The 13,201-nt window shown below is 41.1% G+C and overlaps 1 protein-coding gene across 15 annotated transcripts in view; it reads right to left on the bottom strand.

Moving 5' to 3' along the window:
• LOC140197714 (intermembrane lipid transfer protein VPS13B-like) overlaps positions 1–12,052 on the bottom strand; it is a 1,066,299-nt gene extending 1,054,247 nt beyond the window's left edge. For all 15 annotated transcript variants that reach the window (XR_011886009.1, XM_072258131.1, XM_072258103.1 and 12 more), the window contains exons 1-2: positions 11,861–12,052; positions 8,792–8,956 (exon numbers count right to left, since the gene is read on the bottom strand). Coding sequence is in view for 14 of the 15 variants with exons in the window: in XM_072258131.1 (XP_072114232.1) it covers positions 8,792–8,938 (147 nt within the window). In the remaining variant the exon portion in view is untranslated. The remainder of the gene's footprint in view (positions 1–8,791; positions 8,957–11,860) is intronic.
• Positions 12,053–13,201: the final 1,149 nt, after the last annotated feature.

Below are 13,201 nucleotides of genomic sequence, written 5' to 3'. Positions count from 1 at the left end.
TGGTTACAATAGCAATTACAAACTGTATGAAATGCCCATAGAGTAAAACAAGGACCAGGTAAGACATACAAGTCAGATTAATAATAATTATCATCTTGAAGCTGACATACCTACAGATACCACTTGCTCCTTAAAAAAGAAAAACATTGTATTAAGAGTAAATGTATTCTTGGAACAATTATTTGACTCTATAAATTATCTTACTTTTTTTTCAGTTATAAAGTTCATATACTCCAAAAATGTAAATTTCTCTCTCATCCTTGAAGTCAAGAGCTATTGTTATGTCTTGTAACTTCAAAACATTAAACTGGTTCAAAGGAAGCCACGGGAGTCTAAAATGCGGGTCTAACTTAAGAGTTTACTTAAGGCAAGGCATGGATGTATTACATGGTAACTTGATGTATGCATTTCACATATTTATACATGTAACCTGCAATGAGTTATTTAAACTAAGAGTAATATATGTACAATATTGCTGAAATATTAAATGCATAACACTCCTCCCTGCTTAGCCATAAGCTCCAAGTCAATAGAAAATGCATCTCAACTATATACAGACATCCACAGCAAGTTAAATTTAAGATTGTCCCATTCAGGCCTAAAGATTTAATTACTGTAGAAGCTTTCCTATTCTTGTGGGATAACATCTTCTCTGACAAGGGAGGTCACTCTGCTTGCAGGTGAGACTTGTGGCTGTGAAAACAATCACACATTTTGGGGCCTCCTCCTTGGTGGTTGTAAGAGTTGACTCTGAGACTGTAGGAATTAGCACTGACAGCTCTGGATACCTTTCTTCTCCTTTTCTCTCTCTGGATCTACTTCGATCCCTTTCTTCTTTCTTTCTCACATTCCTTCTCTCTTTTACATCATTCTCTTTCTCTTCACATTCCTTCTCTCTATCTTTTCCCTCCTTTTTCTTCTTCTAGTTTGTGAATCTTGAGCTTGGGAAGGTCCACTTAGTTCACTTGAGTATTCTCTTATTAATCTTTCTATTGCTCCCTTTACTTTTGGCATAAGCCAAATTGCTTGTCTATTGTTAGTTTTCACCCTGTAAATCTCATGGCTGCTTAGTCCTGTGTGACTCTCATTATTATCCGATTTTTCATCAACAGCATTAGATTAGTGCTTTTTTGAAATTGCAACTTGGCTTTTCAATCTCTTTCTCTTCTCTGTGCAGTCCATTTATCTTTGCCTGACATACTCTTTGTAGGTGCCTTACTTTGTAGCACTTTCCATAAGTTTTGCCTTTAAACCTACATTGGTCTGGTGCACATGAGCTACTGCTACAATGGTAACACAGTTTGTTCAGCCAGGCCAGTTTCTGTTTATATGTTGCAATTTTGTTTATGTTCACTTTCATTCCTAACTGCAACTCAGCTGTGTCTCTGTCTGAGGTTTCCATTGAAACAGCAATTTCAACTCCTCTTTTAAACGTAAACTGTTTTTGAATGCTTTATTGTAAGATTCCACAAACTAAATAATCTCTTAGTGTATCATTAAGCCCATTACCAAACTGACAATGCTCAGATGAGCTCTTCAATTCAGCCACGTACACAGAAATGGACTCCCCTTTCTTTTGATTCCACTTATGAAATCTAAAGCATTCTGTAATCAACAATGGCTTCGATTCTAAATATGCCTGCACTACTTTGACAATAGGTCATTTCTGCTCGTTTGGTCGGAGCAGTTAAACTTCAAAGCAAACTCTATGCCTTTAAACCCAATGCACTCAGCAAAATTGGTACTTATTTCTCATTGCCCATTTCATTTGCTTCAAAATACTGTTAAATTTGCTCAGTATATAAAGTCCAATTATCTGTTATGTAATCGAATGTGTCAATCTTTCTGATGCTGCCAGCCATTACTGCATTTTTAAATAGATGGTTATCACCCAGAAGTCATTCTTCATGAGCCGTTGAATTTCAGTTTTCTGACTTTTTTTTTAAAAACTTGATCATGTCTTCCCTTCCAAAGAAGAAGTGCTGCGCTGCTTTTATTTTTAAACTCCAACAGCCTCTGTGCATTCTGAGCTGTGTTTCCTTCGTTCAAACGTCTCACAGTACATCATGTCGCTAGCCGTCTCGAGTTTGTTTTAAAAATACTTCGTCACCAATGCTATGTTTTGTAACTTCAAAGCAAAGGAATTTACTTTAAGTGAGGTGCACACATATCACGTGGAAGATTGATGACGTATGCAATTCACATATTTATACAAATAACATCGTGAGTTATTTAAATGAAAAAAAATATTTCACAAACAATACATTTATCGAAGATTACTCAAACATTCAAAAGGCAAGAACAGTGCTATATATACTTTTTTTTCGATTAAAGCCTTGCAAAACAAATTGAAAATAGAGTATTCACATTGTTATGTTTAACAAATTTAACTGCAGTTAATTTTTCCTCCACTAGGGCAACTAAAAATGGTGAAAGTAACCCAAGTTCAACTAACCATAAAATAGTATGATACAAATTTTATTTTATTGTGGAAATGATTTTCAACTATATTCATAGAGCTATAAATAGTAGCAAATGATCACTGATCAGCCATTCTAACATGTCCAAGGAGGCTTCAGCTCGAAAGAGGCATGGACTCTGAGTAAGTTTCTGTAAGGTTCCTTTTTTACTCTCTTACTGTACCTAGTGTAGTAAATGGCTGTTGTGCATTCTCCATGTCAGATGCTCCCAGGTAACTATATCATTCTCCATGTCAAGAGTCTCCCAGGTAACTATATCAATGTGAAGTGCATCCAGCTGCAGCTCCTCAAACACCGTGTTAGGGATCTAGAACAGCAGCTAGATGACCTTCTGCTTGTACAGGAGAGTGAGGGGATAAATGATCAGAGCTACAGGGAAGTAGTCATAAGAACATAAGAAATAGGAGCAGGAGTAGGCCATCTGACCCATCGAGCCTGCCCCGTCATTCAATAAGATCATGGCTGATCTGTCCGTAAACTCAGCTCCATCTACCTGCCTTTTCCCCATAACCCTTAATTCCCCTACTTATGTAAAAATCTATCTAACTGTGTCTTAAATATATTTAGTGAAGAAGCCTCAGCTAATTCCCTGGGCAGAGAATTCCACAGATTCACCACTCTCTGAGAAAAACAGTTTCTCTTCATCTCTGTCCTAAATCTTCTCCCCTGAATCTTGAGGCATTGACCCCTAGTTCTAGTCTCACCTACCAATGGAAGCAACTTTCCGACTTCTATCTTATCTATCCCTTTCAAAATGTTGTAAGTTTCTATAAGATCCCCTCATTCTTCTGAATTCCAGAGAGTATACTTGCAGGCGATTCAATCTCTCCTCCTAAGTTAACCCCTTCATCTCTGGAATCAACCTAGTGAATCTCCTTTGCACTGCCTCCAAAGCCAGTATATCCTTTCTCAAGTATAGAGACCAGAACTACACCCAGTACTCCAGGTGCGGTCTCAACAGTACCCTGTATAGTTGCAGCATGACCCCCCCCCCCCGCCCGACTCTTGAATTCAATCCCTCAAGCAATGAAGGCCAATATTCCGTTTTCCTTCTTAATAACCTGTTGCACCTGCAAGCCAACTTTTTGCAATTCATGAACAAGTACTCCCAAGTCCCTCTGCACAACAGCATGCTGCAATCTTTCAACATTTAAATAATAATCTGCTCTTCTATTATTCCTTCCAAAGTGGATGATCTCGCATTTACCAACGTTGTATCTCATCTGCCAGACCTTGACCCACTCACTTAGCCTATCTATATCCCTCTACAGACTCTCCACATCATCTGTACAATTTGCTTTTCCACTCAGTTTAGTATCATCAGCAAATTTTGCTACCCTACACTCAGTCCCCTCTTCTAAATCATCAATGTAAATGGTAAACAGCTGCAGGCCCAGCACTGACCCCCGCGGCATCCCACTCACCACTGACTGCCAAACGGAGAAACACACATTTATACCAATTATCTGCCTTCTATGGTTAACCAATCCACTATACATGACAATACGCTTCCTCTGACTCCATGCATCCGTATCTTATTTAAAAGTCTCTTGTGCGGCACCTTATCGAACACCTTCTGGAAATCCAAGTATAAGACATTCACCTGTTCCCCTCTATCCACTGCACTCATTATGTCATCAAAGAACTCCAATAAGTTTGTCAAACAGGACCTGCCCTTTCTGAATCCGTGCTGCATCTATCTAATGGAACCATTCCTTTCTAAATGTTTCACTATTTCTTCCTTAATGACAACTTCAAGCATTTTCCCGACTACAGATGTTAAGCTAACTGGCCTATAGTTGCCCGTCTTTTGCCTATATCATTTTTTAAAAAGTGGCGTGACATTTGCCGTCTTCCAATCTGCCGGGACTTGCCCAGAGTCTAGAGAATTTTGGTAAATGATTACCAATGCGTCTACTATAACCTCCACCAATTCCCTCAGCACCCTGGGATGCATCCCATCAGGACCAGGGGACCTATCTATCTTCAGACCCTCTAGTTTGCTCATCACTATTTCAACACAAAATAGTCGTTCAATGCCTCAGCCATTTTCTTATCACCCAATATCAATTTCCCCTTCTCGTCTTCCAAGGGACCTACGTCATCCCTAAGTTGCAGGAGGTGAGGAGCTGGGTGATTGTCAGGAGAAATATAAATGTGAATAGGCAGTTAGCGCAGAGCACCCCGTGACCATTCCTCTCATTAATAAGTATACCATTCTGGATACTGTTCTGGGGGATGACCTACCAGGGGAATGCTATGGAGACCAAGTTACTGGCACTGAGCATAGGTCTGTGGTGCAGGGGAAGAGGGGAGAAGAGGGGAGAAGAGGGGAGAAGAGGGGGGAAGGGGGGAAGGGGGGAAGGGGGGAAGGGGGGAAGGGGGGAAGGGGGGAAGGGGGGAAGGGGGGAAGGGGGGAAGGGGGAGGGGGAGGGGGGAAGGGGGGAAGGGGGGAAGGGGGGAAGGGGGGAAGGGGGAAGGGGGGAAGGGGGGAAAGGGGGAAGGGGGGAAAGGGGGAAGGGGGGAAAGGGGGAAGGGGGGAAAGGGGGAAGGGGGGAAAGGGGGGGAAGGGGGGTAAGGGGGTAAGGGGGGAAGGGGGTAAGGGGGGAAGAGGGGGAAGAGGGGGAAGAGGGGGAAGAGGGGGAAGAGGGGGAAGAGGGGGAAGAGGGGGAAGAGGGGGAAATCAATACTCAGGAAGTTCTGTGGATGTGAACGGGATTCCCTAATGGTATGCTGCCTCCCTGCTGCCAGGGTCAGGGACATCTCAGATCGCATCCACAGTATTTTGGAGAGGGAGGGAGAGCAGCCAGATGTCTTCGTATATATATTTGTACCAATGCCATAGGAAGGAAAAGCAAAGAGATCCTGAAAAGAGAATTTACAGAGCTAGGTAGAAAGCAGAGAAGCAGGACATCCAGGGTAGTAATTTCTGGATTGCTGCCTGTGCCACGTGCCAGTGAAGGTAGAAACAGAATGATTTGGCAGATTAATACATGGCTAAGAAGCTGGTGCAGGGGACAGGGCCTCAGGTTCGTGAATCATTGGGATCTCTTCTGGGGGAGGTATGACCTATTCAAAAATGATGGGTTGCACCCTGACTCTAGAGGGACCAATATTCTCGTAGGCAGGTTTGCTGGAGCTGATGGGGAGGGTTTAGAATAATTTGGCGGGGGGGGGGGGGGGGAGACCAGAGTGAAGGGCCTCAGGATAAGACAGATGGTAAAAAGGCAAAGATAGCATGCAGTCAGACTGTGAGGAAAGGGAGGCAAATGATAGGATGAAAATGCAGCCAGCAGCGTGAGTAAAAGTGCATTGGGGATGCAGAATGAAAAAGATAGCAAATACAGTACTCAAAGTGATATATCTCAATGCACAAAGTACAAGAAATAAGTCGGATGATCTTGTTGCACTATTACAGATTGTCAGGTATAATGTTGTGGCCATCACTGAATTGTGGCTGAAGGATGGTTGTAGTTGGGAGCTGAACATTCAAGATTACACATTGTATTGGAGGGACAGGAAGGTAGGCAGAGGCCATGGCGTGGCTCTGCTGGTAAAAATTGGTATCAAATCAGTGGAAAGATGTGACATAATATTGGAAGATGTTGAATCCCTGTGGGTTGAGTTAAGAAACTGCAAGGGTAAAAGGACCCTGATGGCAGGCCTCGCAGCAGTAGCTGGGATGTGGACACAGATTACAGTGGGAAATACAAAAAGGCATGTCAAAAGGGCAATGTTTTGATTGTCATGGGAGATTTCAACATGCATGTCAATTGGGAAAATCAGGTTGGTAATGGATCTCAAGAGAGAGTTTGTTGAATACCTGCAAGATGGATTTTTAGAGCACTTTGTTGTTGAGCCTACTAGGGGATCAGCTGTACTAGATTGGGAGGTATATAATGAACAATTATGTTCTCCAGTAATGAACAATTACTGAAGGCAATTAGGGAGCTTAAGGTAAAAGAACCCTTAGGAGACAATGATCACAATATGATTGAGTTTAACTTCAAACTTGATAGGGAGAACATAAAGTCTGACGTAGCAGTATTTAAGTGGAATAAAGAAAATTACAGTGGTATAAGAGATGAATTGGCCAGAGTAAATTGGAAGCAGATACTGGGAGAGATGACAGCAGAACAGCAATAGTGTGAATTTCTGGGAAAAATGAGGAAGATGTATTCCAAAAGCAAAGAAACACTCAAATGGCAAAATAGTACAACCATGGCTGAAAAGGGAAGTCAAAGCTGATATACGAGTAAAAGAGAGAACATAAAACAAAGCAAAAATTAGTGGGAAGACAGAAGATTGGGAAGCTTTTAAAAACCTACAGAAAGTAACTAAGAGTCATCAAGAAGGAAAAGATGAAATATGAAAGCAAGCTAGCAAACAATATTAAAGTGGATAGTAAAAGGTTTTTCAAGCATGTAAAAAAATAAAAGAGGGATGAGAGTGGACATAGGACCGCTAGAAAATGAAGCCATTGAAATACTAAAGGGGGACAAGGAGATGACAGATGAACTAAATGAGTATTTTGCTTCAGTCTTCACTGTGAAAGACACTAGCAATGTGCCGGATGTTGAAGGGGGTGAGGGAAGAGAAGTGAGTGCAGTTACTATTACAAGGGAGAAGGTGTTCAAAAAGCTGAAAGACCTAAGGGTACACAAGTCACCTGGGCCAGATGAACTGTACTCTAGGGTTCTAAAAGAGGTAGCAGTTAAGATTGTGGAGACTTTAGAAATGATCTTTCAAAAATCATTGGACTCTGGTATGGTTCCAGAGGACTGGAAAATTGCAAATGTGACTTCACTCTTTAAGAAAGGAAGAAGGGAACAGAAAGGAAATTATAGACCAGTTAGCCTGACCTCATTGATTGGGAAGATGTTGCAACCAATTGTCAAGGATGAGAGTATGGAGTACTTCGTGACATAGGACAAGATAGAACAAAGTCAGCTTGGTTTCCTTAAGGGAAAATCTTGCCCAATGAACATGTTGCAATTCATTGGGGAAATTACACATAGGATAGATAAAGGGGATGCAGTAGATGTTGTATAATGAGGCTGCTTACCAAGTTAAGAACCCATGGTATTACAAGAAAGTCACTGGCATGGTTAGAGCACTGGCTGATTTGTAAGAGGCGGTGAGTGGGAATAAAAAGATCTTTTTCTGGTTTGCTGCCAGAGACTAGTGGAGTTCCATAAGGTCGGTTTTGGGACCACTTCATTTTATGCCGTATATCAATGATTTAGATGATGGAATAGTTGGCTTTGTTGCCAAGTTTGCAGATGATATGAAGATTGGTGGAAGGGTAGGTAGTGTTGAGCAAACAAGTAGGCAGCAGAAGAACTTAGACAGATTAAGAGAACGGGCAAGAAAGTGGCATATGAAATACAATGTGGAAAATGCATGGTAATGCACTTTGGTAGTAGAAATAACTGTGCAGACTATTTTCTAAATGGGGAGAAAATCCAAATGGGGAAATGCAAAGGGACTTGGGATCCCTTGTACAGAACAACCTAAAGGTTAACGTAGGTTGAGTCATTGGTGAGGAAGGCAAATGCAATGTTTGCATTCATTTCAAAAGGCCTAGAATACAAGAACACAGATGCGATGCTGAGGCTTTATAAGGCACTGGTGAAGCCAGTGCCTTGAGTACTGTGAACAGTTTTGGGCTCCTCATCTAAAAGATGTGCTGGCATTGGAGAGGGCTCAGAGGAGGTTCATAAGGATGATTCCAGAAATGAAAAGATTATCATATGAGGAACATTTGATAGTTTTCGGTCTGTACTCGCTGGTGTTTAGAAGGATGAGGGGGATCTCTTTGAAACTTTTTGCATGTTGAAAGGCCGTGATACAATAGGTGTGGAAAATATGTTTCCCATGGTGGGTGAGTCTTGGACAAGAGGGCACAGCCTCAGGATAGAGGGGCATCCATTTAAAACAGAGATGCACAGAAATTTCTTTAGCCAGCGGGTGGTGAACTTGTGGAATTTATTACTGCAGGCAGTTGTAGAGGCCAGGTCGTTGGGTGTACTTAAGACAGAGCTTGATAGCTTCTTGATTAGACACAGCATCAAAGGTTATGGGGAGAAGGCTGAGGAGGGGGAAAAAAGGATCAGCCATGATTGAATGGCGGAGCAGACTCAATGGACCAAATTGCCTAATTCTGCTCCTATGTCTTATGGTCTTATGTTCAATCTGAAATCTATTGTGCTTATTAACTTAGATAATTTCTAAAACTTGTTAACTTTAAACTTATTTACTTCAAACAGCAGTGATTATCATTCAAATTAAAATTGAAACCAAGTCTGTACCTGTTCCAGTACATCAAGTTTCAATTCCAGTTTACTCAGCACCACATCACCTCCCCATAATGACAGCTGAAGATCAGATGGTTTCAGATTCTTGATGTAACGATTCACATAACTCATCAAGATCGGAGTCACGTAAGACTCCAACATTCTGGAAATCTTCTAATGCTGTGAATACAAAAAGAAATGTGAAGCATCCATTACTACATAAAAATATATCGCTATTTCCAATTTCATCTGAATTCATCCATTTGAAAATAATTTGACTTCCACTTGAATACTTGTCTAGTCTTTATTTTAGTACGCCATTGTTCAAGTGCTTTCAGTTGGAAAGAGGTCTAAATAATTGCTGAAAATTGCCCATTAAACATTGCTTCTGAAGTAACCCTACATTATTTTTCATGTACAGGTTGAGTACCTCTTATCAGAGACTCCAAAATAAGAAAGCCTCCAAAACCTAAGTTTTTTTTTTGAGCACAGACATGACGTCACAAATGGAAATTTGCACAAGGTTCCCAGGGAATGCACAGGTCTCTGTGTGCCACAGACAATTCTGAGAAGTGACCCACCAATGTCATGAACAGAAGATAAAGAAAAATAGAAAAACACTGCATAAAGCAAGTAAACGAAGATCTCCATTGTGTACTGAAGGAGTGGATTTGTCAGCAGAGTGAACGTATGCTGTTTAACTGTACGTTGATCATGAAACAAGCAAAGATCTACCACGATGAACTGAAAATTGATAGTAACTGGATATTCAGCAGGCTGGTTGCAGAAATTCAAGAAAAGGGACAGCAGTATTTTTTTTAAAGATTTGCAGTAATAAAGCATCTACTATTCTCAAAGCAGCAGAGAAATTCATTGGAGTTTGCCAAGATCGTTGCTGATAAAAATCCAACAGTACATCAACTCACATGTGTGATGAACAAGTGCAAGACAAACACTGCTTACCAGTAGCACATAAACTCAGAGTCAGAAATTGTGGTGATCACAAGCTAAGTCATTATATATTACAAAGTCCAAGAAAATCTAAAATCCAAAACACTTTCAGCTCCAAGCGTTTCAGATAAGGTGTACTTAACCTGTAGTTTACACATAACACTGTAGATTGACAATTGCTCTTGGTGTTTTATATAGATGGATAGATATACTTTGAACAATTATTTATTAAAACAGGGCATTTTCTTGTGAGTCAAAAATCATTTCAAGGATATGACTTCCAACTCAAAACTACTATTTGTGCAGCTGCTCAACTCATGGGTTATCATGTCTTTGACTTGGACTTTTAATCAGATAGTAAGTACCTTTCTGGTTAGGAAACCATGTTGAGCTGATGTAATCAAGCCACAAGGTATTGCATATTATTACACTGTTATTCTACCATCGCCCTAGTAAGGCTTCACATTTAAACAAAAATGTAAATTAATTATCATTCACTGACAAATAGGGAACAATGGATTGTGAAATAGTGAAGTCAGTGCTTATCTTTGTCCTTGTGGACACACTGTACAATTCTGCAAAAGCTCCTATTCACTGATGCATGAAACCTGAATGGTAGGTATTTATGGAGTAATAAATGACAGAGATAGGTACTTTGGATTATTCAGTTCATGCCTATCAACAAGTACCCCTATACCATCAGAACCTAACATTTGATATATGCTTGATCAATTTGAATTCAACTGTTGAACAACTTCTCAGAAGAACGTGCTAAGTTCAATTATAAGACTAATAAGTCTTATCCATGGTAGTTGGCAAACATGACTGTGCTGCTAATGGACTAGGATGTGAACTCCCTGGCCCTGGGCCTGGTCCTGGTCCTGAAACAAATTGCCACAAAATGTTGTGCTTGCAATCAATAGTAATCATCAGTCTTTTTATGGAGATCAAATGAGATGAGCAAATGTCTAACACCCCACTCCAACCCAGCCAGCTTGCCTGTCTGCAATCAAGATCTTATGTGAATAGTAACACTTCAGTAAATATCCCATAGTGTGACAACTTGCTCTGATTTGATGTGACATAATGGAACTTTTTAAGAAGACTTTAAACACTAATGTTCTGAGAAGGCAGTATAATTCAATTTAAGACTCTACCATCAATAAAAGCTAATCGAGAAATAGGTTTCTATTGAAAAGTAATTTGACAAACGATAATAAAGCAAGCAGCCTGCTTTTAACAATGGTGGTGATGTTACTGGCATGTTTGAATTAGAGACATATTCGATCTTGTGCATAAGAACCTAATATTTGATATATGCTTGATCAATTTGAATTCAACTGTTGAACAACTTCTCAGAACATGCCAGAGCCAGCCGATGTCTGCACGTTTAGATAGTTGAAATACCATACAACTGTATTTTGCCCCTTACTAATACAATATTCCCATGTCCTCGCTCAGTAAAGAAGAACAGCAGCTTCCTCGGAATGATTCCTAAAACACTGTGAAAGTATCATCTGATAACAGCATTGGACATTGGGTGACATCGAGTCACGTGTATTTTCTTCCTCCGCTATTTGCTTCTTTATTACTTTTAAATGGCCAAAATAAATCAAACTTTTATTTTAATTTGCTAACATGGTAGGTTTTCCAAGCGCAGTATTTGCAAAACAATTAGCAACAATAAAGATTCAAGCCATAAAGCAACAGGTAGATGCTTCCGGAAAGGAAATGTAAGGAGGTCCTAGTTTCTCTTACAGAACCAGACATGAGCCGAGGAAGTTGAAATCAGCATTTAAAGATCATATTGTATTTTGATACTGGAAGAAAGCCACTTAACTGCGGCCGAGACTGACTGCAAAACGAATGCATCGGTCTCACAATCCTATGCATCTGTCATAAACAATCTACCTGTCTAAATATAATAAAGTCAGGTCCCACAATATGTGCTGATACGAGGGATCAATTTAACCAGTTGTTAAGTGTCTTCAGGTATATTGTAAATTAACAAAAAAAAACAAAGTACTACAGAGGTATGCGTCATCCCTTAACCGGTCACTGGGTCAAACCAGGTCTCCCTGGGGTTAAGGAGCAGAGTGAACAAGGCCTCAGAAAACTCCTCAAGAGACGCACCTCTGCCTGAGATCACAGGAGCGCGGCTTGTCATCGGGAACCGCCAGGCCACCAACGGCCAGCCAAAGTTAGGGCCTAGTTCCGATCACACGTTGAAATGCCGCTTCCTCCAACATCCTCCTCCTGCTGTCACTAACGCTTCCCCGCAGGAGGACCAACGCCAGTCTCTTCCAATATCCCGAAGCGCAACGCTCCCGCGCGGCTGCGCCTGCGCAATCTTTCAATTTCGGCCAGAGAAAGAGGCAGGTGGCCACTGCGTTCAACGCGATGCCGAAACGAAGCGCGTCATTTCCGACGGCCCGTTACCCCCGCCCACCCTACCCGCAAGAGGCGGGACGATTATGGTGCTGATGTACGTGTATTGTGCTCAGGGAATACATACATGGTGGGAATCGGGACGATTGTCGAGTGTGAACAATCCTTTACACAAACGTTATAGCAATGGCTAACGATGCTGCTAGTTCTCCTGTCTCCTCAGTATCCGGGAACTGGAGCTCGAGGCCCCTACCGCCCGGGGCTCCGACCGATACCCTCTGACAGGATCTTCCATTGAACCGGGGCTGAGGTAACACCCCTTTCATCCATTCCCCGGTTCCCGTTGAAGTCTTGTTTCTCTCTCCAAAGAGGCTGATTAACAGCAATTTCTAGTTTTATTTCAGCTTTCCGCCATCTATTGAATTTTGTTTTCGGATGCTATGCAACTGGGTTTTTAACCGCAGGAATGTCGCTCTCATGCATTCATTTGAAAGGGTAAAGGGATCTTTTTCAAACACACACCTCAGTTTGAATTTTACATGCAATCTTTGCTGGTAAGAGTTGCTCGTTTTACAACCAAGAAACTGCAAGAGTTTAAAACAATGTCCTCTTCGTCGCAAAGTTCTATTCTACAATTACGTTAATACTTTTTGTACAAGCTTACATTTTTAACATAGTTTGAAGAATTTTGAAATAAAAGTTGCATTTCATTGCAAAGCTGAATACATGTGTATTGTACTGGGTTGATCAGACCCAAAAAAAACAAATAATTTGAGTGTCCAGGAGATGTGGTAAAAAGTGTACGAGCACAACAGAGTAACTTAAGCCTAATTATCATAAAATAGAAAGCACAAATAATCCACATAAAATACTACGTAGTATTGTCACAAAGATTTCAGGGTTCTTGGTCGCTCCTCGATTGTCGCTTCTGTCAGGGGACTTGATTAGTGCTGTTGTTGGGGAAACTCCGAATTGTGACTCGTGAAATCACCGTGTCCGTCCTCGGCATCGATCGCAATCTCTCGGTCTGGGTGAAGTCCCAAGAACTGAGCGAAAGGTGCCTCAATAAATAGGTGTTCAATACAT

Source organism: Mobula birostris, chromosome 1, assembly GCF_030028105.1.
Source record: "Mobula birostris isolate sMobBir1 chromosome 1, sMobBir1.hap1, whole genome shotgun sequence".
Classification (NCBI taxonomy): Eukaryota; Metazoa; Chordata; class Chondrichthyes; order Myliobatiformes; family Myliobatidae; genus Mobula; species Mobula birostris.
This window is presented reverse-complemented; position numbering and strand designations above follow the sequence as displayed.